At 36.8% G+C, this 26,255-nt stretch overlaps 1 protein-coding gene across 1 annotated transcript in view; it reads left to right on the top strand.

Moving 5' to 3' along the window:
• Positions 1-26,255, top strand: part of KCNH8 (potassium voltage-gated channel subfamily H member 8) — a 204,338-nt gene that overhangs the window by 77,316 nt on the left and 100,767 nt on the right. The window contains exons 4-5 of the mRNA XM_054814283.1: positions 14,134-14,261; positions 17,028-17,268. Coding sequence (XP_054670258.1) covers positions 14,134-14,261; positions 17,028-17,268 — 369 coding nt within the window. The remainder of the gene's footprint in view (positions 1-14,133; positions 14,262-17,027; positions 17,269-26,255) is intronic.

Below are 26,255 nucleotides of genomic sequence, written 5' to 3'. Positions count from 1 at the left end.
TCCTTGTGGGTTTCTGAAGTAGGGGAACAACTAGGAAAAATTATTATGCAACTTTTTCTGATTCTAAATATTAGCTTTTCAATAAAATAGTTATAGTTCAGCCACAGAGAAGTGTAATTCAACTTTCTTTTACAACATTTTAGTACTTCAAAACAGAAAATATTATACTTCTCTGTGCTACTGAATATTCTTAAATCAACAGTTATGCTAACAATGTCTGCCTCTTCTGTACATTTGGACAAATAATTTCACCTTTGTCTTGCTTTTCAAGCCCTGAATAATGGAGGGGGTTTTTTGGCATCCTTCACTTTTTACACCAAACATATTTGAGAATTTATGAGTTGGAAGACTGAAGAAAGACTTTGAAGTACATTTTTCAGCTTTTCCTTGCATCCAATTTCAACCAATCACTTCACTTCAAAGTAAAAGAGTTAAAATGAAAAGCATATTTTTGTCTAGTTTCTCCTTAAACCTTAGAAAACCTTACACTTACAAAAGTTTTAGGAAAGTAGTTTATTAACACATCATATGCGGTACCATGTAGAAGAGAGATTGTCAGAACATCTGTGCTCTAAAGACTAATGATTTACCTTATGAGAGATGCAAATTTTCAGGATACACTCAGTGAGAAATCACATTTAGTATGCCAGCAATGACTTGAAATAGCTATATCACTGATTACTTGTAAAATGACAGCTATTGTTTATCTGATAAACATTTTATAGCTGTATGCTAATTTTAGGATAGCTTTAAATGATCTTCAGCTTTTGATGTGGGTTCATGTCAAACTGTAAATCTAAGCAGACTTTAACTCATGTTTGCTGTTGCACATTTAAAAATTAATACTCTTCCTACCATGTACTGACAGAGCTTAAGCAGAGCTACATTACACCAGCAAATGCCTATTCAATTGCTATAAGGTTATGAATATTGACATTTGGCTGTCTTGTGCAATGTACTCTTTAGAGCACAATCCTGAAACTTGGTTGTTCCTTCCCTTTATACTTATTTTAAAACCATGGCAATCATTTTATGCTATAGTGATACTTGTTTGCATCTTGGCCACAGAAAGTAGCACTTATTGTGGGGATTTGCCAAATACACTGTTTTATGTAATATAGTGAGATAAGAAACAGGATTTAACCATTTATTCAAAATGTTTACAAACAATTCCAGTATTTTTAATTTTTTATAAATCTACTTAGCTATATAAAAATAAATTTAATGGTATGTTAGGGCTTTGAGTAACATTCAAATTCTTCCTATGCAGAGTGATTCACTAGACCTCCAATGGTGAACATCTCTCATAATTTTCATAAAAGTATTCCCAGTACAATCCATGAAACTGATTCAGTATCTGAAATTTCAGAATGTTTAACTTCTAGAAGTAGTTGATTGTTCTTTACTTAGACCACAACTACTATCAGGCATGTAGGATGCACCTTGTATTAACAGAGAATTGAGTTTGCATTTTGTCTAAAGGTACTAAAGACCTTTTTTAATGTTTAGTGATTAGCATGCATTGCAAAGTGATTGATACACATCGCCAGATATTATTTTCACAGTTAATATTGCTAAAAAGATAATTTTACTTTTTCAAAGATTACTGAATTTGTCCTTTCAAAAATCAGATAACTTATAAACTTGGTGTTGAAAGCCAGATAATTGCCATTGTGTGCAGTTCTCTATTGCCTTTTTGGCATATCTCGTGCAGTTAGATTGTGTATGGGAAGGAGAACTTAGAGACAAACATGCTTGGTATGGAACTCTTCTGCCCATGCAAGGCTTTTGTATTGGTTTTGTTTGTCTCTCTCTTTTCTGTTCTGCCTAGAACAGACTTTTATAATTTGTATGGAACATTAACAGTCACACTCCATCTCCCTTTAATTTCCAAGCTTCTTTGAAAGCTTATCTAACAAAATTCCTTCATGTTCCTTTTTCTCCTAAGTCTGCCCCGGACCCCTCTGCATTCCACCAACACTCTGTGGTAACACACTCTCACTGGTTGCGCCTCCAAAAGTCTTCTCCAGACTCATTCTTCCTCGCATCTTTCCTGCCTTTGATACCATCTGTTTCTTGTGTAAAATCTTGTTCCCCTTGTACTTTCACGATGACACATTCCTGAGCTTTTTGTCCTGAGTTTATGGCCTCTCTTTTCTTGTGAATCATCTTTTTACTTTTACAGATCTCAGAGTTGATACTCTCTTCGATTTTCTGCAAACCTTCTCTCGTCTATTTTATCTCATCTGTTGACACAACTTCAGTTGCTCTTTGTGCCAATGTGCCTTGCAAAAGTCCTCTTTTTTCCCTAATTTCCCTTTACCCAGCCCAAATGTCAGATGTCGTCTGTGACCTTTTCTTTTGAATGTCTCATTCTAAATAGAAATTTAACAGAATTTTTTCTGCTCTTCTTCTGTATAAAAGTTTCCAGTGAAACCAGTCCTATCAGCCAATGGGAAGACCAGACTTTTTCCTAAGACTTCCATATAAGAAAAAGGCAAAACCACATGCCTGAGAAGTCTGGTAGTCTTTAAGAAATGCTGTGACAGTCAGCAACTCTCATATGGCATGTTTTGTTTTGTTTGGATTTTTTTAAGTTAATTTACCATCCTCCTCCCCCACCCCCATACCTCTTTTAATTGCAATGTCTAGGAGCCTCAACTTTTAAATATCAGTAATTTGCTTTCAACAATACAAATTTTCCCTACCTGTAAGTTTATTGTAAAAATACACTCTGCTATCCATCTGATTAATAATACCTATAATAATTTACTGTTGTGAAAGGCAACTCAATAGCTCTTCTTGCTAAACTTGGGCTCTAATCAAATTGATGGTCTTTCCTTTCCAATATACAGGAACAGGTTTTTTTATAAACACAATGAATCCTTCAGGAACTGTTTCTTAAACAGATTTATGGGAGATTTATTTTAGCATTCTAATTTACGATGAGCTACATTTTGGTAAACTGGTTAAGAGTGCCATTGGCCTTTTGGGGGAAAACTGATTAAAATGAAAATATCAGTCTCCAAATCTGGACTCCAATATAGTATGACTGGGTCAGTGTTTTTTCATTTCTGCATATGAACTTTCCATAATACACTTGGACCCATGTTGGAAGTTAATGAGATTACAAGAATCCAGGTAGGAAAATAAGAAATTTAATTAGTCTGTGACTACTTTTAGATTTCTAATTTGTATGCAAATATATAATAATTTGGGTTATATAGTTGTAGAGTTCTACTGTTATAATCACTACTAAAATTCCCCTGTTGAATTTGACTAATTCCAAAAAGTTTCCTTTAGCATTCATTGTTAATCTATTTGTTGTATTTTTGTTTGAGAAAATTTTTTAGCTCTTTGTTTGAACACAATTATCTTAGGACAGATTTTCTCAACTTTATTCCAGCAATATTATAAAAACGTGTGCAGCAGATAGAAACACGATAGTTGAAGTGGGAAGGCATCTCTGGAGATTGTTACTCTAGTGCCCCCTACTCAAAGCAGGGTCAGCTAGAACAAGTTGCCCAGAACCATGTCCAGATGTGTGCTGAATATCATGAAGGATGGAGACTCCCCAACTTCTCTGGGCAGCCTGTTCTAGTGTTTGACTGCTCACAAAGTAAAAAAGCTTTTTCTTATATTTAAACAGAATTTAACGTATTTCATTTTTGTGCCCATTGCCTCTTGTCATTTCACTGGGCACCACAGAAGATTCTGGCTTTGTCTTCTTTACCTCCTCCATCACATATTTATACACATTGATAAGATGCTTCAGACACCTAATCATCTTTGTGGACCTTTACTGGATTTGCTCTAGTATGTCCATGTTTCGCTTGTACTGTGGAGTCCAGACCTGGACCCGGCACTGCAGATGTGTCTCACCAGTGTAGTAGAGGGGAAGGATCACCTCCCTCAACCTGCTGGCAGTGCTCTTCCCAATGCAGATCACAATACTGTTGGCCATCTTTGCACAAGGGCTCATTGCTGGCTCATGTTAAACTTGATGATTACCAGGACCTTTGGGTGCTTGCCTGGCAATCTGCCCACCAGCTGGTTGGCCCTCGACCTGTCCTAGTGCGTGGGTTTATTCCTCCCAGGTGCAGGACTTTGCACCTTCCTTTGTTGAACTCGATGAGGTTCCTGTTGGCTCATTTCTCCATCCTGTCAAGGTCCCTGTGAACTTTCTTGCAGCACAAACATCTGATGTAATAACTTCACACTGCCAGGTTGTATCATCTGCAAACTTGTGGGCAGTGCACTCTTTCCCATTTTCTAGGCCATTAATGATGAAATTAAGCAGTATTTGCCATAGCATCAATCCCTCAGTCATAATGGTATTGAGTGGCTTCCACCTGGACCTCATGCTGTGGATCACCACCCCCTGAGCCCAGCAGTTTAGCTGGTTGTCAGTCCACCTCATCACTTCCTCGTATGTTTTTTGGTCATCATCTTCTTCCCATATTGTTCCTAGTTTGAAGGTCTCCTTGCGAGGTTGGCCTGCCTGCTGGCAAAGACGCTTTTACCCTAGTAATAATGTGAATTAAAAGCTTGGACTACACCCTTTCCCACCACGGATTAAATTAAGCTGCAGTTTTATGGTTTAACTGGATAACTTTTTCTGGCTGCTTCTTAATCCTTAGGTCTATACAGATTTCTAAGAAAACAGATTTATTTTGATTATGCATCATTTGTTGGAGGGAGGGGTTGTTCTTTTCAGTGTGCCAGAAGTGAAATACCATGTGCCAAACATTTTGCATTCCAGATTTTTATGTAAAAGAAGTCTGTTGAGGGCAGGGATGGGCTCTTTTAAGAAATTCTGCGATGTGCACTTTGATTTAGTCTGCTTAATTACTGTCTCAGCTACTTTGTGATTGCTGAAGCTACAGCAGTGAATATTCAGGGCACAACTTTTCATTTTAATACTCCTTACACCTGTCAGGAGGCAGAATATTGAGAGGGGGATGTACAGTCACCTAGATGTACAGTATTCAAAGCAGATAAAATGGTTTCAGGGTGCTTGGCCACCATGCAGGTCTATTGATGGAAGAGGTGGGATAGAAGCACATTTTTACCCCAACTTTCCCATTGCCCAAAGGAAGAATGTATTGGAGAAGCCTTTATTCTGTAATGACTCAGTTACATCTTCTCTAGGATGACTTTGCTCCTGGCTGACCATCAAAGTAGGAAGGATCTGTGTCTCTTCTGCCCTCGTAAAGAGAAACTCCTTCCCTCCTGGTTAGTGCATGAGTGTAAACACTGAGGGGACGAAAATAGAACCTTTCTTCTCCCTGTTCCCGCAGATACATGTAGCACATAGATGCTGTCCCTCTCCCTTTCCATCTTCGTATGCAAGAACATAAGTTGTATTTGAGGCTTGAACCTTTAGAGATATATCAATCTTTATGGCCATTGCTTTAGCTTTTTGGTTATACTTTAGTGTCCACTTCTATGCAAATCTTTTTTTTTTTTTTATTTAATTGTGCAAGGATCAATGATTGTGAAATTATGACAATCTCAGATTACAAATAACCTTCCTCAAATATTCTAGAGGACAAAATGTCATTAAATAAATTTTGTGATTGAATTAATGGAATTAAAGGAAAAAAGAAAGCCTTTAGGTTCAGTGAGATTATGTCACTTCCTCGCATGGAAAGACAGACGTTAACACTTGCTGAAATCAGTCAAAAGTTTTTCAAGTGACTTAAATAATTGGAAATATTTACGCTCTAGGTGTTGGTTTTTTAAAAAAATTAAAATATTCTCTGTATTATTACAGTTATGGTTTTGTTCATAATGATAAAGGAGCATATCAATTTGCCATGAACTAGCACTCACTGTGGAAAATACAACCTGTTCCAGGAAATAAAAGTCACATCAAAAAACAGCTGAAAGAATAAGTGATGACACAGCTGCAAATTCATAGACCACTCACTTTAATCAATAGACATGTTTCAAATTTGGTGGCATAATAAAAATTACAATTTTCCCCCTTGTGAAACATCTCTCTCTAATTGTTATAGTGATAAGCCAGTAAATAAACTATTTTTATGCAATTATGAAATAGTTATTTTTGAGTTGGAACATTTTATTTCATTATAAGAGATTCTGTAACTTTTTAGGTAAAACCTAGGAGAAGGCACTAGTATTAATACATGCAGAAATAGCTTAAAGTCAATTCACCTTCAGAGTTGTTCTGCTGAATCTTCGTCTGTTAGAAGTAGTTGAAGAAATGTGTGTCTACTTTTTTTTTTTTTAATTCTGAATTTTATGAGCTAGGCCTAAATACTGGCATCTAAAAAAAAAAAGAGAAGATTTATTTATTAGAAATGTACACCCATCAACTACCAGAATGGTCTTTGTGTGTCTTTTCCCACCTATCCTTTCTTTCTTAATGATGGAAGAATCAGCAGTCCAAAATGTGGTTAAGGATTTCTAATCTCATTAGCACACCACTGTTTAAAGTTCTTTCTGATCCATGAAACAGTAGAAGTAATGTATACTATTGCTTCTTTTCTCTGCCTGTTCAAAGCTGAGTTTTCTCTGAAGGTGCAATATTAAAATGATGAAAATCATACAATTGATTCTGTGCAAAATTGGTCCCTTTAAAAAATATTCTGTAATACTGTTTACAGTTTTTCAGCTGGTATGTGCGTTAAGTACATCTTCTTATTGAATCAGTTAATCAGTTAACAGAATAAAAAAGCAGCTAGAGGCTAGCCTGGATCCACCATACAGCTAATAGTTCTGTGAATATTTGTTTGTTGTTGACAGAAAGAATATGTCATGCAACCAACAGACCTCCTGCAGCCTATTGCCCATGGTAGTGCTTTTATTCTGTCATTAATACCAAAGCAGACTTTTATCAGTTTTCTCTTTATTGACAGCTGATGGCGTGATGTCCCCTAGAGAATAATATCTGAAAGTTAGCTAAAGGTTTTAAAAAGCCTAGAAAGATTCATACCAGCCTTGCATACAATCTGGTTTTGAAGGTTGGTGGTTTTTTTTCTGTTCATTCAGAATCCTTTTGTATTGCTTTACCTCAATTGTTTCCTTCGGAAAATACCTGGGTTTTTTGTTTTGGTTTGGTTTGGGTTTTTTTGAGGACTGCCTATGAAATGTATTTTGCGCTAATGATACTGGATATGATTAAGTACCATTGTGTTCGCTGTAGACATCATTGTATTTATTTTATGGCATGTGGTCTATTAATGAGCATCTATGCAAAGATCACACTTTCTGCTGTGGTTTTCCTTATCTTATGATGCAAGTGATGAATGTTTCTCAAGACCAAGGCAAGCCAGTTGTTGTCATTTTTTAGATTTCAGTAAAGCTTTCGATACTGTCTCTCACAGTATCCTTCTGGACAAAATGTCCAGCATACAGCTTGACAAAAACATAGTGCGATGGGTGAGCAACTGGCTGACGGGTCGGGCCCAAAGAGTTATGGTAAATGGGGTTACATCAGGCTGGCGGCCAGTCACTTGTGGGGTTCCCCAGGGCTCCATTTTAGGGCCAGTTCTTTTTAATGTTTTCATAAATGTCTTGGATGTAGGACTAGAAGGTGTTGTGAGCAAGTTTGCAGACAGCACCAAATTGGGAGGAGCTGTTGATTCCATCGAGGGTGGAGAAGCCTTGCAGAGAGATCTGGACAGATTGGAGAATTGGGCAATCACCAACCGCATGAGGTTTAACAAGGGCAAGTGCTGGATTCTGCACCTGGGAAGGGGCAACCCTGGCTATACATACAGACTGGGCGATGAGATGCTGGAGACCAGCCATGCTGGAAGGGACTTGGGGGTCTTGGTCAACAGCAAGTTGAACATGAATTAACAGTGTGCCCAGGCTGCCAGGCAGGCCAACCGTACCCTGGGGTGCATCAAGCATGGCTTTGCTAGCTGGTCTAGGGAAGTGATTGTCCCACTCTACACCACGTTGGTGCGGCCTCACCTCGAGTACTGCGTGCAGTTTTCGGCGCCACAGTACAAAAAGGACATAAAACTATTGGAGAGTGTCCAAAGGAGGGCAACAAAGATGGCGAAGGGTCTAGAGGGGAAGACATATGAAGAGAGGCTGAAGTCCCTTGGTTTGTTCAGCCTAGAGAAGAGGAGACTGAGGGGAGACCTCATCACAGCCTACAGCTTCCTCACAATGGGAAGCGAAGGGGCAGGCACTGATCTCCTCCCTCTGGTGACCAGTGAGGGGAATGGAATGAAGCTGTGACGGGGGAGGTTTAGGTTAGATGTCAGGAAAAGGTTCTTCACTGAGAGGGTGGTCGGGCACTGGAACAGGCTCCCCAAGGAAGTGGTCACAGCACCGAGCTTGACTGAGTTCAAGAAGCATCTGGATAACGCTCTCAGTCACATGCTCTGATTCGGCTGGTCCTGTGTGGAGCCAGGAGTTGGACTCGATGATCCTTGTGGGTCCCTTCCAACTCAGGATATCCTATGATCCTATGATCCTCTGAGTAAAATATTAGTAGAATAGATATTTTTTCTATTTATTTCTCATATTTGCTCCTTCACCTCAAAAGAGCTAAGAAGTCATCTCATTATTTTATGAAAACCTATTTATAAAAGTATACACTACACTATTAAATAAACTTTAAAAATATATTTTTTCCAGATGGCAGGCAGTGTAGGGTTGACTGTCCGTGTAAATCCAGAGCCATCTGACTCACTGCTTTTCTTCAGAACTTTTCCTTGCAAAGTGTTTAAAGATCGCTATACCTATACTATCCTTTCTATTTTTGAATAGCCAGGTTTGCTGCATGTCATGACTTGAGATGGTCATATCTATATTGTTTGAAGAGGAGAGTCAATGTGTCTGAATCAATCTTACCCTAAGCCTAAAAGCTCCACCTGGCAAGCAAACAGGACAGCAGTGGCAATCAAGTAGTTGGGGCTGAAATATAACCTTGAGCATGGAGCTAATGTGGTCATGAAGACGTAAAAAACCAGTGAAAAGTTATGATCTTGTCCCTAGTGGTGAAATCTATCTTTTCAATGGCTACTGTACTCAAAGGAGTGAAAAAAATTGCAGAAATATTTCTAAGAGGTCCAAGTCTGCAGCCTCATAGCCTTTAGGATAACTCTGTCCCATTGGTTTTTAGTAGAACTACTTTCTGTGAATAAAGTTAGTTGTGCATGTAATTCCAGAACTAAAGCCTCAGACTACTTTACTTTGCCCCTCTCTACCTCATTCACATATTGTCAGTATATTATGTTCTGGGTTAAATTTGAGAGGTCTGGTTGCTTTTATTCATTCTCTAACTTTATAATTGCTTAGGTAAAAACAGATAAATCTCTTGGTTTTTCTTGTGTAGTATGAATTAAATGCTAGGTATTAACTTTCTCTTTTGAGTCCATGCACACTTGTATAGAAAACTTTCTGTGGTAATGATCCATGATCAGACTGGGAGATGATTCCATACAAGAGCATATTGGGTGTTTTATCACACCAGAGGGAAATCTAGGTAGTGTTTTTAATTAATGCATATTCTGTTGTGATAATGCATAACCTCAAGAAAAAGTGAAGGCTGTTCTTTCAAAGAGATACAAATTAATGTTGTGAAGAATGAGGAAAAATACCAAGGCTGAGACTTTTTTTTTTTTTTGGTCAATAATGTGCAACCTTTCTGGCCATAGCAGGTTAGCTTATTTCAGTATTTGGAAATGCCACGGCTTGTCTGCTGTGGAGTGAGAATAACGCTTCTGGGTCACATCAGAGTTGCTCAGTGTACACAGCTTGAGTCCACTGTGCAAGAAGATTATGGTGGTTCTGCTTCTATATGGTGGATTTACTTTCCAAGGAAGGTCCTATAAGTGCACAATTACAGGCAACCACAGGGCTGGAGAACTAGAACAAGGGCAGGGTGGTATTCAGGTGCAGCCTGCTCATGCCTGTGGAATTGTTCCTGGTCCATGAGCTGGTTCCTGTCACCCTCTCAACTGTCCTGAGAAAGAAGGTCCTCGGGAGCTGGCAGGCTGCAATGGGCTCCCTTGGCCACGTGTTGAGCACTCCTCCTTCAGGTCTGGCTCTGCCTCAGGAAGGGCTTGTGATATCTTTTATTTGTTACCACCTGAACTTTACGACTGAAAGAACAGTATGAGTCTTATCACCAGTTTGATGATTAAACACTTTATTTTACATTTCAAGGATTTAAATGTATCGTACTTTATCTGGGGAATGAGAACATTATAAACCATAAAGTATTCTGGATTATATCCAATGCTATGCCCTGACTACTCTGATGTGCTTTGACGGAGAACAGACAGAGATTTGGTTTTAATTTGGTCAGTAAAACTGAGTGTACAGTTCTTTTGTATTGCTAGCATATACCTAGCAGAGCTTATCAGAAGTTGTCGGGTTATATTTTTCTGATTTATACCTAGGAAGTAGATTTTTCTTTTTTTTTCCCAAAGGGACAAGAAAAGAGTTATGCCTCCACTTTCTATTATCTTTAAGTGGAAGACTGATGCCTCATGTTCTTATAAAAACACAAACAGAAAAATCAACAGTTGCAAAAGCATTTGTGTTTGTCCTTTTTTTATTGCAACCTTGCCTTACAAGATTGTAAGAAATCTGAAGCTGTTATGAGACTAATGTTAAGATTGGTAAAGAGGTGTTGTGGTTAATTTTTCTTAGAAAAGACTTCTGACATTGTCATGTGTGATGGTTGTGGTGTTACACCTAATCTCATTTGAAAGAAAAAACAACAGAGAAGGACAGCAAGAAGAGTTAAAAAACAAATTACCACTTTTCTGATCAAGGAAATTCCAAAGCATCCTTTTTAAGAGCTATTTTGGGGTGAGATTATCATCACACAGGAAGGGGTGTGCAGAAGCTCCAGGAAATAGAGCCCCAAATCTGAGCTTTTTTTAGACAATGATTTCTCACAGTATTTGGGGAGATGAGAAATCCTTCTGATTTTAAGCACAGGGTAAAAATAAAACAGCTGTATTTAAAGTGACTTTCTGCTTATGGTTGGATTTACTATCGTATCTTTCTGCTAAGATCAGCCATGGAAAGACAAAAGCAAGTCTGTCGGATACCTACATTTTTTTAAGAACCAGAAAGAAACAGCTGGGTGTTTATAAAAAATAAACTGTCTCCTTCCGAATACCGATCTGTAAACTGAGTATGACAGGAAAAGAATGAAAGTTACAGACAATAATTGCACACATACAAAGGCATGCCTGGTGAACAGCGTACTTTACTAAGGATCAGGATTGCTTCTTTTCCTAAAGGCACTGGGAAGATCAGAAAGCAGAATTCACAAATGTCATTCACTGATTTATAAGTTATTCACACGTGCTCCAGTGATGGCAGTGTCCGATGGCATCTTATCTGCACACACAATTGCTATGTTTTTCATTGATAATAACTACAATAAAAAAATCTTTACCATTTCTGTTTAAAAAGAAAAAATATTATTGCTTCATAATGAATGTCACACTTTCCTTTTTTATCTGTGCTTTGCTCTCTCTAGGAGTTGAGCGACTTTCAATATTAACGTAAAGGTAGCATTAATCCTTTGCAAATAGTGTAATCACCATGTGGTGGAACTCACCTGCTGGGCAAACATGCAACTAGTATGATTCCAAGTGCCATATCAAGCCCCACAACCGGAGCAGGTTAATGAATACAGAATTCTTAGTGGCTGGAATGCTAAAACTACATAGGAGAGACAGGATCCGTCTAAAATAGAACATTATCAGGCCGCTGGCACATAAAATCTAAAATCTTATGAAGAACTTGTTTTTATTTAAAGAGTGAATAGAAAATGAAAAATCAGTGTCAATAAATACATAAGAAAAAAGAAACAACTTTAACTGAATATGTGTACATCAACTGTCTCCATAGTAATTATTGCCATTCTGGGAAGAGATGGAGTTATGGATAGCTTTCAACTCAGTGTTCAGCATGTAAGAAAAAGGCAAATCTGAGGTTAGGAGTTATTAAGAAAGAAAACCTGAAGGCATTATCACACTACTGTATCAGGCATTTCTGTATCCATATCTTGAAAGTTTCGTTTTATTCTGGAAAAAGGAACTACTAAAAGGACAACTTTAAAAAGACACAGGAGATCTAGGAGGGGTAAAGAGGAGGGCTTCAAGGTTGACCAGAGGTAGAGACCTCCACTTACACACAGGAAGAACCTTGTATTGCTGGGGATGTTGGAAGTACTCAAAGAAACTCCACCTGAAGGTACCATGCCTGCCTTCTGCAACACGGTGGGTCTCACAAAACATCACATCACATAGGCCGTTATATCTACCACCTACCACGATGGACTAACCTGTGCTTTGTAGGCTAAGGACATGGAGAGGTATTAGATATGAAACATCATGAGGATGAAGCCTTTAGCTAAAGAATCCTGAAAGCATTGTTGGCCAGAAATTTGGGAAAGGTATTTGCCCACTTTCTCAGCCTGCCTTATAGCAGATCTGAAGCATATTTTATGGACTACTTTGGGAGGCAGTAAACTGAATGGCCTTATCGAACATGGCAGTTTAGGTTGAGAAAGGGATGAAAAAAGAGTCCCATAAATAGTAAAGAGAATTTCAAAGTCATATGACAAAAACAGACAACTACAGCTGTCCCATACTACAGCAGAGAACCAATTTAATAGACTTAAATTCATTTTTGCTCGGAGAAACAGATAAGCACTCTGTTCTCACCCCAAATTTCAAAACACTTTTAAAATGTAGTTTGAGTTTTAAATGGTTTGATGACTGAGAGATGAAAATTTAAAAACAACACATTCATTTAGTTGAGTATTTTCAGAAATATTCCCTTTTGGTTTATCTTTCTTCATTATAGCTGGCACCTGTTTGTGTTGTAGCTCCTTAAACCATCCACAGACATTGAAGTTGGAGATGGGGAAATATGGGGCTTCTCCATCTGCCTCCTCCAGCTTTTGAGTAGTGGTTTTGCAGTGCAACATATTTTCCTTCCTTTTTTTTTCTTCTTCTTCCCCCCCCCCACCTTGTCCTCCTTACTGACATGTAAAAAATCCTGACCTGGAGAGGGATGTTGCATGAATTACATGAAACATTCTTCACTGAAAAGTTTGGAAAGTTTAGCTTCCTACACTTTTTGTTATGTATGGTTTTGTGTTGTAGAGCCAAAAATACATCAGTCTTCTATAATTCAAATCTTTCTTGCTTTTCTAGGCAGGTTTCAATATGGAGCTATTTTGCTTGTTGTTAATTTCTGCTAATTGGTTTTTCTCCCCCCCCACCCCCCCAATTTGTATGCATTGAATTGACTTTAATTAAACCTGTTTGACAGACAGCTTCTTCCTTTATTCCCATAATTCCTTTTTTCTTAATCCTGACACATCACAAAATGTCTGCTTTCATTTACCCTGGCATCAATTCACTGTAATTCCATCAGAGTCACTGGACTTACTTTGAATTTACTGCTGTATAAGCAAGAACAAAATTTGATCCTGTGATTGACAGTTACAGACATCTGAATGGAGGGAAAACCCACAAACCTTTCCAAAACAGTGTTCAGTCTTTAGTCTTAACGGATTTCATGTCACCAAGGAATGTGTCAAGTAATTATGCCAGTGACCATGTGGTGGGAAAAGAAATCTAAACACGTGAATATAAGAATTGGATATTTCTAATGAGCAAGCTTGCAAATTGGCATATTCTGACATAATGGAAGCCTAGTACAAGTCAGATTCTTTGTTGTTATAAAGTATACCACAAGAGATTTTTTTTTTCCTTTCCCTGAAATAAAAGAGAGAGTAGGAACACCTTAAGGACATTTTAAGTGGCTACTCCTAGACATGCTTGCCTCTGGTCAGTAATCACTATTTCATTTTCTGAAACAGTAAAGAGTACATTTTTTTTAATCTATGAAACCATACATTGTAAATAATTGCTTCTGAGTTGCATGAAGGCTTTTGACAATTAAAAATTTACAGTGATTTTCATTTGCCCTGCAGGAGAGGGATTTTGTTTTCTTAACTGCAAAAGATTAAGCAAAACTAAGAAATGGTGCGTATAATCTTTACATCTAGCCCTATTTCTACCCAAGTCTAAAATGTCAGTAGTTCAGCTCCCAAAGGTTAAAGTGCCTTTTCTTGACGTTTAATGAACTCTCACTTCTGTTCTGCAGAAAAATGGAAAGGAAGAGGAAGAGCAGGGTCACATTTTGAGTCAGCGCGGAGACGGAGTAGAGCTGTCCTGTATCATATCTCCGGACATCTACAAAGAAGAGAGAAGAACAAATTAAAAATTAATAATGTAGGTGTAATTCTCCTCTTTTTCAAAAATGTACTCTTGCTACTCTCTTTAAAAAAAAAAAAAAAAAAAGTACTGTAAAAGGTCAGTGGGTACCTGAGAAATATCCTAGTCATAATTTTACAGTAACAAAAGGAGTAAAGTGCAGTTCACTTAAGTGCAGTTCTGCCTACTATGGTATTTGCTGCACTTCACACAGCAAGACAGTACATTCAGCCATACTGTAAAGAGACATTTATTTAACCCCAGGAAAGCCACATTATAAAATTTCTCAGAACTTGATTTTAGGTTCAAACTTACCATGCCAATTATTTCATTTCCATAATAACTATTTGAAAAAAAAAAAAAAAAAAAAAAAAGAAGAAACTCGAGGTATTGCTCTAGCTGAAAACCTCTGTACTGTGTAAGCTCCAGAAGGTCACACTTTATTTAGGCAACTTTTCATGTGAATGTCTTCAACTTTGTGCAGAGTAAGTTTTTCTTTTCATTTCTAGTTGAAGTAGTAATGTTTCTTTCTTTAAATTATTCCTGTGTTCCCCTAGTAACTATAACTAATAAGTAAGTTCATAAAACACCCTGTGAATGTTGCAAAAAACAAACCAGACAATAGACAAACCCAAAAATACAGCAGCAGAAACACTTCTAAAGAGATATCCTCAGGAGAAAGAATAATTCTCCCTCTATATGGAACAATGTTTCAGCAGAAAAGTTAATGCAGATGAGTTAATGCAGAGGAGAACTAGAGATGCATATGAAATCAGTATGTACATATAAAAATTTGCTAGAATAGTATCTAAGAGCCTGTTCCAACAGTGAGAGCCTATAGTTATTAGAAACAGGGTTAGCAAAAATAATTTTTTTTCCTAAAATCTCAGAAAAGTATTTAGTTTCTTGTTTATATATCATTAGCATCAAAATCTTAAATCTTTGACAGAGCCACATGAAGAAAATGCTTGCTCTCTCTCTTTTTTTTTTTTTTTTTTTTTTTTTTTAATGGTTAGGGGGAGGATGGAAGGCAGACAATGAAAAAGTAGCCAAAAGATACAGATCATGAACACCCTGAAAAGTTGATCTGCTACCTGGCATGTTCCTTTTATTGATTACCAATATTAAGCAGCAGTGCAGATACATACTCGTAGACACCATTACGTTAGAAATTAAAAGCAGAAAAAATTGGTATAAAGACATGAAAATACACATCTGGTATATACCTCAAAGGGCATACAGTCACTTCCATTGAATGTAAATGTTAAATGTCAAAAAAAGTTAAATGTTAAAAAAAGGTTAAAAAACTAAAAATGTTAAAAAATGTTAAATGTTGAAAAAGTGTAAAACTTAAAAAAAAAAATCTGCAAAATATGACCAGGTCTTCCAGTGATATTTTCATAGCACAGTAATATTTTTTAGGAACATGACTTTTAAATAGCTTTTAGTGACTTTCCTGTATTGTCAAAATCCTAGTGCAGATACTATACTGGTTTAAAACATTTGTTGTCAGACTAATTTACTACCTTTATTGCATAGAATTCTAAAGCTATGAATTGGAAGTCATAAGAGGAACATTCTTTACTCTGTGCTTAAAAATGGACTGATGCTAACAACAGTGAGAATTCAGCCCCTAAGATTCATGAATCAGAACCAAGAATGGAGAAGACATCAGTATTTCAAATGAAACACACAAATAGAAAGGCTGTGACAGGCAAGGCAAATGTAATTAAGTCTGCGGTCACGCAATTGTCTTTTTACATTCATAGTGAATAACTTCAAGATCAGAAGTAATCTTAGCTTGCTGAATACACAATATTGTTTTGCGAGGCTCTTCGTTACTGGAACAGCATTAACCAGGGGCACGATGACAGCAAGCAAGAATTTTGTTAGTAAATAATACAAGACAGTTCATGTAGCACACGCTGCTTTTCAGGAGAGTAGGTGTTTTTGTTAAAACTCTGAAGGATGAAAGCTAAGAATTTATAAAACTGGTGCGTGGCACTGAAGTCTTTGTTGCAAAGACCTATGCTGGTTAGATGACAAAGACTCAAGACACATGACAATGCTAGGTATAGTTTAACAGTGAAGGTAGTTGGTCCTGGAGTTGTATTATGGTGGGTCTACATTAGTATTTTGGTTTAGATCAGGAGTGCAATTTTAAAGAGAATCAAAAAGTTATTCATCTTAATTGTGCTTTGGTTCGTAGCAGTCTTGGGCACACGAACTGGATTCTCTCAGATGAAACTAAACCAGCAGAAGTGCTCCAAACACTTACAGCTGTTCAGCCCACAGGACCAGGCTAGAGTTAGTCTGAAACAACCTCCTGACAGCCCTAAAATATGTGTAGGAAGGATGCTTTGTCTTCAGCACCGTATATTTCTTTCTATACGTTTATTCCTACTTGCAGTACTATGTCCTCATGTATACAAAGCTTTAGCCTATCTGTCCAGCAGAAAAACGTTGCTTTTCCGTCAGAATTCATCCAACACAGGAAGAAATAGTTCACCAGATTCAGTCCCCTCTTCATTCTATTTAATCTGTTCTTTATTAATCCTCTTCCTGCCCCAACATTTACAAAAGTTATTCCATCAACAGAACCATCTGTCTAGTAAGTGTGAGGACTACATTAGAGAAAAATTAGCATTAGTTCTTGCCTGCACATGAGTATGCCATATTTATTTATGCTTTTTAAAAAAAACCCAAATGGCTGCATTGGAAGAAATGTGTCTATATGATCAAGTTATTGTTTTGTCTCATTTCAAATTTTTCTCTCTTTTTCAGAATGTTTTTGTAGATAAACCAGCATTTCCAGAATACAAAGTTTCAGATGCAAAAAAATCCAAATTCATATTGTTGCATTTTAGCACTTTTAAAGCTGGCTGGGACTGGCTTATTTTACTGGCAACGTTTTATGTTGCTGTGACTGTACCTTACAATGTTTGCTTTATTGGCCATGATGAGCTGTCTACAACTCGAAGCACAACTGTCAGTGACATTGCAGTGGAAATTCTTTTTATCATCGGTAAGATATGTTTGGGATCTCTTTTTTGAGATTTAAGGTTTACACAGAATGTATAATGTAGAAGATAAAATAATAATTGCTTTCATGATTTTAAAAAAAATCAATTTTAGTTGTATAGTTTGAGATTTCATTTGAACTTTAGATCAACTTTTTTTCCTTTTTTTTTTTTTTACTTTAAGTTGATTCAGGTAGTCCTGCTTTTTACCTTAAGAGGCTGAAAAACATTGTTTTACCCTGTGGATATCTAAAACCTTCCCAATGTAGGGATGTGGCCTGGAATTACTAAAGTATTGTTCATAATGTACTTTTTTTTTTTTTTAATTACCTTTCACAGACACTTAGAAGACCCATGGACCACAAGTTGAAAATCACTAGATTTTAAAAACTAATGATTAAAGAAGATTAAAACTCATACTGCAATAATGAAAATGTACAATATCAATATGCTATGCTGACAACTGGGATAGAATTTAAGAGGTTGCAGTTTGTCATCTGGTCTGTTCTCTAAACTTTTTATTTCAATGATCCTTTCAAACTTACACCTTTAAATAATTAAAAAGAAGACTAATAGTGGCCTCGTAGTAAAGGAATTTCTTTTTTTTTTTGTATTATCTTATTCATTTCCTTGGAATATAGAAAAGAATCCCTGACTGGGGTCACACAGTTTTTTCCCCAAGTTTTTATTGTTATAACAGCACTCAATGCTGTCACACTGACAAACTATAGCTCAGATCTTTTGGTAATATGCAGATGGACACGCTATTATTTTAAAGAAATAAGCAAAGCTGAGTATGTCTTTCTTGAATATGAAAAGGCTTAGGATGGGTTCTAAGAGAGAAAGAAAATGAAAAAAAAAAACCACCAAATAAAATGATCCTCAGATTTGAAACTTCTTTTCCACTTTACTTTTCTCTATTTTTTTCCTGAAAAAATGTAGTTTAACCCATACCTTAAAAGCAATGTTATGATCTTCTCTAGGAGAAATAAAGACTGAAACTTCTTAAACACTAAGAAACAACTCAGAATGTCTTTAGTTTAACAGAAATTTTTCTTACAAACACTTTGAAAAGTTTACTCCATTTCTCTGACAGCTTTACTGTAGAGAGTAAGACTAGTAGGTGATGGAAGAATCAGATATCATGATGGATAAATATTTGTGTTTCCTCCTTTGGACATTGATTTGACATTAGATTTAAGGTCTAATTTTCCCCTTTTATGATCACTATTAGATCTTGGTGGACTCTTTCATGTTAATGGAAGCAATCCACATTGAATGATATTCCAGCACTGCAGTAAGAAACCTACATTCTGCAATGCAGATCACGGAGGATCATCTTTTGTCTTGTATAAAAAGAGCAAGGCTATGACTCTAGTCAGTTATAAATGACTACGCATTCCATTTTAAGGAATACAAAATGAAATCATTCCACTTGATCTACCTGGGCATCTTTATAAAAACAGTTGACTCAAGGTTAAGATATTTTGACTTCTTATATCAAAAGCAATGTTATCTTTATGATCAATAGAGTAGCTGGGTAAGAAAAAGAAAAGGAGGAAGATTTTCTGTAAATTTTAGTTCATATTTTCTGGTTAGACTCTTAGGTTTATCATCCAGGAAATCAAAATTTGGTTGTAACTAAATATATTCAAAGAAAAGTATATAAAGTACTAGAAAAGACTTCTTTACATAGTTATGTTACTGGTAAGCACATACACTGTACTGTAGCATATGAATATTCCTCCTTCACAGTTTCAATAATGGATCCATTTTCCCCAAAATAATTATTTCTAAAGTTATTATCTGTTTTTAAATTTGTAGCTCTGGGGAAAAGTTAATAGAGTATTTTCAGGACATTCTTATACTGCATTTAAATCTCTGCAGTGAATTTAAAGAAAATAGTGTGTTTATAGTCACCTCTCAATGGTCCCTTGTCTGTTAAAATATTGAATGAATATGTCTCCTAACACGTGTAAGGTTGACAGCATACATAAATTTAAGCATAAGGTTCAGGGTATTGTTGCACTGTGGGTCTGAAAAGCACGTCTTTGATGGATGATCTATGTGCTTTGAGAAAAGTCAATGAGAAGCGTTGAATAAAATTCTTTTTATGATGCTGCTGCCTCAGAAAGTCAGTGGGGAGACCTGTCTGAGATGGGCCCTCCAGCCGTATTACAGCTCTGTAATCACGGAATGAGGTATTACAACACTGTAATCATGGATTGGAGAAAAGAGTCTATCATACGCTTTGATTTTATTTGGATTTCTGAGAATAAAATATATTTTACGCACACAACTTGCATAAACTCTTATTTAGACTTAACAAGGTATTCCTTTTTAGCTGTGTTATCAAAGGGAGCAGAGACATGACAATAAAAGGGAGAGATGTCTGCTCCTCAGTTCAAGGGAAATTATAGGGTAGAGGCTAAGGGTTTCCTTTAAGCAGAAGAGTTTGAATAAATCTAGGGGCTAAAAAAATTATTTTATGCTTATCCAATTTGTGATTCAGCATATGCTTAAGCATGATAAAAATACATATGGAAGCGTTCCTCTGACTTGGGGTGCTTATAAGTAGGAGTGTTGATCTGAATTAAATTAATTATGAGAAAAAAGCACATCTAGCTAGACGTTTAACTGCTTTAGCCTTTAAAGGTCTCTAAAATATAAATAGAAGATAAACAATAATAATAACCTATTTTGGATATCTTTGGGGAAGACGGAGAGGGAATATCATTAAGGCTTCTCAAATTAAGTTAAAATTATTTTTCTCTTGATGTTTCCTGTATATGCTAGTGCTTTGATAACTTGTGTGATGTTAGAGTGCACTTTCACATCTCTTTTCCTCTGTAATATGTGCAAACTTTCTCTAGCATTCTCCTGCAAATAAGTTTGCTTCCTCTATCCAATGATAGTTTAAAACTAGTTTAGTTTTAGATTTTTTGACTGTTGTATGTATCTTAAAATCATAAAGAGGTGGAGTGAAAAACTTTTAAACATAGTGTATTTAAACAAACACATAAATATATCTTAGAATTTCATCTGGTGAGTGAGATTACCTGCTTTATTGCACTATTTGCTTCAACGTTTATGCCCCTTAATTAGCATAGGCAGTAACTGGGTTCGTCATTTGTAACTAGGTATGTCTGGGCAGCTAAAGTTTTAATATTTCTAAGAAGCATAATGAATCTTGGTTACTTTTCAATAATATTTGTAAAGTTTTCTCTCTTTTGGAGAGAAAACCTGGGAGCCCAGTTCATTCCATTTTATTAGTAATAAAATCCTGCTTGCATAACTTTTACTCTTCTATAACTGTCCACTGTAGTGCTTTTCTTTCTGTAACTGTTTCATTCTAGCTTTTAGATATTGTATTTTCATTATTATTATTATTTTTAAAACATTATTGAATGCTTTCATTGAAGAAAGTAATGTTACTCAAAAAATTATCAATACTTTATGGCTAAATGTTCAGACTTACTCACAGGACTATTTGAATAATATGTCTTCAGCAGTTGAGATCAATATGATGATTCAGAGAAAATATGTATAGGCTTTCAAGATAATGGCAGTACATTATTTGCTGGACAAAATCAAAGGTGTCAACGTGTATTTTGTCTCTGAAAGTGGCCAGGAACAACTATAGAGAGAAGAGGTATAAAAAGAAGTGACCTTTAACTTTTAATTTTAGTTTTATATTTGTGGATCATCCAGTTTCTAGTGGAAAACAGAGAACCCTGGATACGAATTATAGGTATAAAATTATACCATTTATAAATGTACTGGCAATGGCAATTTTAAGTGATTTTCCACAACATACTCCTATGCCTACCTGTGGAAAAAAAATGACAACATACCCATCCCTTCCCCCCGCTCTCCCCACACACATGCTCATCTGAAGACTTTATCTATGGCTTGCACTTTCAAGAGAGAAAATTTATCATGGTTACTAAGATTGCTTCTCTTTGTATGTGTATCTCTTTCTCTTGTTAAATATTATTTAACAACGTGTTTTATTAGCAATTTCAGTTTTTAAAAGCAGCATCTTTAGAAGCCCTAAAGCTGTGATTTGTGTTGCATTTGCACTGTAAAGAGACTTTTTGACCCATTAGTGTCTATCACAAATGTAAATGACTCAAAATCTTTCCAAAACTGTCTGAAATCCTATGAAGTCCTTGAGTCTTAGTCTCTTAATATGTAGAGATTTAAAAATATGGTACAAACCCATTCATGACTTACACAATCATTCAACTGTGTGTATTATTGTATTGAAAATAATATATCATAGAATCATAGAATACCAGGTTGGAAGGGACCTCAAGGATCATCTGGTTCAACTTTTCTTGACAAAAGCTCCATCTAGACAAAAGCACCATCTGGACAAGATGGCCCAGCACCCTGTCCAGCTGAATCTTAAAAGTGTCCAATGTTCACTTCCCTGGGGAGATTATTCCAATGCTGATTGTTCTCATTGTGAAAAATTTTCCTCTTGTGTCCAACTGGAATCTCCCCAGGAGTAACTTGCACCCATTATCCCTCGTCTTTTCCATGTGACTTCTTGTAAAAAGGGAGTCTCCATCTTCTCTGTAGCCACCCTTTAAGTACTGGAACATGGTGATGAGGTCTCCCCTAAGCCTTCTTTCTCAAGGCTGAACAAACCCAGTTCTCTCAGGCCTTCCTCATATGGCAGGCTTCCCAGTCCTTTGATCATCCTGATGGTGCTCCTCTGGACCCTCTCCAGCCTCTCCACATCTTTTTTTTGTATAGTAGGGATCGCAACTGAACACAGTATTCCAGGTGTGGCCTGATAACTGCTGAGTAGAATGGGATAATGACTTCTTTGTCACTGCTGGTGATGCCGTTGTTGATGTAACCCAGCATCCTGTTGTCTTTCTTTGCCACTGCAGCACACTGTTCACTCATACTGAGCTTACTGTCCACCAGGATTCCCAGATCCCTCTCCACAGAGCTGCTCTCCAGCCAGGTGGATCCCAGTCTGTGCTGCACTCCTGGATTGTTTTTGCAGGTGCAAGACCTTACATTTATCCTTATGAAACTTCATAAGGTTCTTGTTAGACCACTCTTCTAGCTTATCTAGGTCTTCCTGCAGGGTGGCTCTCCCTTCTGAAGTGTCTACTTCGCCACTCAGTTTGGTATCATCCACAAAATTCATCAGAGTGCACTTGATCCCATCATCCAGATCACTTATGAAAATATTAAACAACATTGGGCCCAGTACCGATCCCCGGAGGACCCCACTTGTGACAGGTTGCCAGTTTGAAAAAGAGCTATTTACCACCACTCTCTGGGTGTGTCCTGTCAGCCAGTTCCCCACCCACCGCACAGACCACTTGTCTAGACCATAACACATCAGTTTCTCTAGGAGGAGGCTGTGGAGAACTGTATCAAAAACCTTGGAGAAAACCAGGTAGACAATGTCCACTGCTTGCCCCACATCAACTGAACAGGTTACTTTGTCATAGAAGCTGATCAAGTTTGTCAAGCATGATTTGCCCTTGGTGAATCTGTGCTGGCTTTTCCCAGTCACATGCTTCATTTGACAATACTGTGATCACTGTAGCCAAGCCTATCACTGAAATATTGCAAAAATAAAATAAAAAAAACCCTGATATATTGTAAAGATTAAACAACTTTTGTTGGAATTAGATGAGATAGTATTAAATGTTATAGATTTTATTAAGTTGCTTTAAATTAGAAGGTTCAATTTCTTTTTTCACTCATGTTCTTTTTCATTATTGTAATGATTATAATTTCATATCTTTTCAAGTGCACAGAATGTAATGTAAAACAATATCTGTGTCTAGAGAACCTCACATCTAAGAGGACAATGAAAAAAATGTGTGCTTGTAGATCTAACCAAAGTTTTAAGAAATCACTGCCCAAAAATGTGGCTTACTACTCCTGAAGTTGGCAGATACCTTGCAGTTAAGACAAGGAAACTGCTCGTCTGAGCATTCCTGCTTTTCCTGAGGCCAAAAATGAATGACATCATTGACTTAAACTACTGGTGGACTGGTTACAAGAATGGATCCTTATGTGTTGTTGCCATGTATCATCAAAGTTAAAGGTAAAATCCAAGAAAGAAGTACTTAAAGAAGTACTGAACAGGCTCCATTCTGAAATCCAGGTTTGTGAAGAAATACCTAAAACAAAGCCAGTGGATTATGCAGAATAAAGGCCTTTCAAAGAACTCATGTAAGATGATGGGAACCTCATAAGCACAGGCTGAAATACGCAGCATTTACCATATGTAATTCCTTGCTATTCTGGGGAGAGCTCTGTAGGCAGCTTATAGCTGGGTCAAGATATTCTGCATCTGTGCTTCTGGCAAATATAGTCACTGTTCCACTTCTCAGCTGTCCTAAACGAAACTCTTCAGACAGATTATTTTTCTTTCCTACTCCTTATTTCACGATGAGACTTATAACGTCAGAGTGAAAGGCTTCTGAGCGCTTAAGAGTACTAAAAGCACTTAAGAACTGACTCTTCATCGGTTTTTATCTAAGCTGTGATGCTACTGTAAAAAAAAAAAAAAAAAGCAGTGTGACAAATCATTTGTTTCACCTATAGTCAATCCACACATTGGGAAATGCTGTAGTAATAGTTTTGTAAGTAATTTTCACTCTGTTAAGTTTCCTTTCAAAAGGTACACAAAGTTAAAACTACCCTGTTATACAGAGTATGACTGACATGCATTATAGCTACAATCAGACGATGCTTGTATTTAGGCTTACTATCCTATAACACAATGGCAAAACAACACAATACTTTTCAATAAGATTGAAGGCTTTTAATTAAACATCTAGGTAATTTCCAAGGATATGCTTAGATGCTTAGTAGTTTACTTTTTTTTCTTTTGTCAGTTTGTATGTGGTCTTTTTCATATTTTTTTATCTATGTGAATTGTTGTTGAGCTGCATGAGGTAATTTCCAAGAAAAATATTTTAGGTTTCCCCCTTGGAATTGGTCAAAAAATTTTTAAGTGCACAAAGAAGTTGCCTCATTTCTTGCTGAATGTTTTACTCGTTTGACCTTTTCATTGTTCTCTCCGGCATTTGTGTAAAGTGAATTGTGTTCATGAAATACCTAACAACTACATTTGCTTCACATGCATTGAATTTAGTGAAAAGTTAAGTCATATAATTGATGTTTCTTCACTCTTTGGAATTGTTTCTTTCTGTCATGTTTCTGCAGGTTCTATAAAGAAAATAACCATGTAGAAGCTTTCACACTTACGCGGTCACAAATACTAGCTTCTTTTAAAAGCAGATCTAGCAGTTCATTTTTCAGACATATTTTTAGTTCTTTGCTTTTCTTTCAAGACTCCAAAGTCTGTATCTTCCTTTGTAGAAAACTCAATATAATGTATTTTAGCTACTCAATATGTTCATAGATTGAGTCTGATTTTAAAAGTCAGACCATAGTTTATAAAAAAGAAAATCTTTCCAGTGTTTAGTATGTTATTGTAAAGGTCACGATATGTGATGCTTTTCTGGAGTATCAGAACTGAGACTAGCTAATCCCTGTTTAACACCCTCATAGTTAAGGAGAGCAATTTTAAAAGATGAACCCAAAAGGCTGAAAATCAAGGAAGCAGTTAAAAGAATGTGACCTTTTATTTTTTACATTTGTGGTCTTTTGTTCAGTTTCATGATATTGGGATTTTTCTGCACAGGCTCTCAGCCCAGTGAAGAGTTGCAGTTAAACCCTCTGTTTTAACGTTGGTGTGCTGGTCATTCTGGGTGTCCCAGCACGCCCACAGTGATGGGTACAGCAGCCTAAGTATGGTGTTTGGTAGAGCACGCCGTGCTAGCGCATTAACACTGACCATACTATACTCCTAGAGGGAGTGACTTTTGTTACCACAATAACCATTCAAACCACTAATGCCTTCAGATTTCAGGGTTTTTATATTAATGGATAATTTACCCAAGTAAACCAGTATTTCCACTCGGATATGACTTCAATATCCCATTAACTTCCACTGTAAGAACAAATAGTAAGGAAGAGCAAATCAGTCTGTCAGTTACAGATGGACTTTGGGAATCAGTTCTGCTATGTTCCACCATACCTGTGAATGGATCTTGCTCCATTAAAATCACTGAAAATGATGTCGATTTGTCAAACTGTAATGGAGCAAGGCTGAGAATGTACGTCACAGCGCTGCCTTAGAAGAGGGACCATGCCGCTCCTCACACGCTGTACGGTGGCAAGCATCGTGGTGTCTAACCATAAATAAATTCTTTTCATTGGAGAAATTTGATTGTTAAAACACCTTAGTGTATGCAGTGCTGACTTTAACAGAACAAAGCCTATGAATTATATTCATTCCACATTAGCAGAAACTTTTTTCCAGAGGTCCATTATATGAATGCAATATCCTTGTGCTGAGGATTTTGAGTTTATAGCTTTCAGCTATGTTTCCATTATTCATCTGAATGCCAGTTATCCAGCTAAAGCCACAAGACCTCTAAAAAAATGCTTCTTTGAACGCAAGTGCAATGTGTCTCTGAATGAGGTTCCCAACCTCTGTGACTGCCCGCACAAACCAAACGGGGTTGTTTCTACTATATTCTGGAGTGTTAATGGCCAGGAGAAAATATTACTGGGGGTTGCACCCAAGGAAAAATAGGAGGTAGAGGAATATTTTATAGCCATGTATATTTAATCCAGGTATTAATATTAATTCCAATAAACTGTGTTTGGCTAAAGCATGTTTTCCTGAAGGGCATCAGCTCTTGTTCAAAGACCTCAGAGAAAGGAAAGTCCACATCTCCCCTCATCTATGGCTTACGAATGGCAGATTTCTTTTTTGCATTCTTTTCACTCACCTGCAGAAGTGACGTCTCGTTAATCCTTTAGTACCACTAGTTTAAAACATCACTACCCACTGAATCTTAGGATACACTGGATTGTAATTTGTCATCTGACACGGTACAACCATACTTTGCTGCGCTCCACTTCAAAGCTAGAT

This window comes from Grus americana, chromosome 2 (assembly GCF_028858705.1).
Source record: "Grus americana isolate bGruAme1 chromosome 2, bGruAme1.mat, whole genome shotgun sequence".
In the NCBI taxonomy this organism is placed as follows: domain Eukaryota; kingdom Metazoa; phylum Chordata; class Aves; order Gruiformes; family Gruidae; genus Grus; species Grus americana.
Note: the sequence above shows the minus strand (reverse complement) of the source record. Positions and strands in the feature narration are given on the sequence as shown.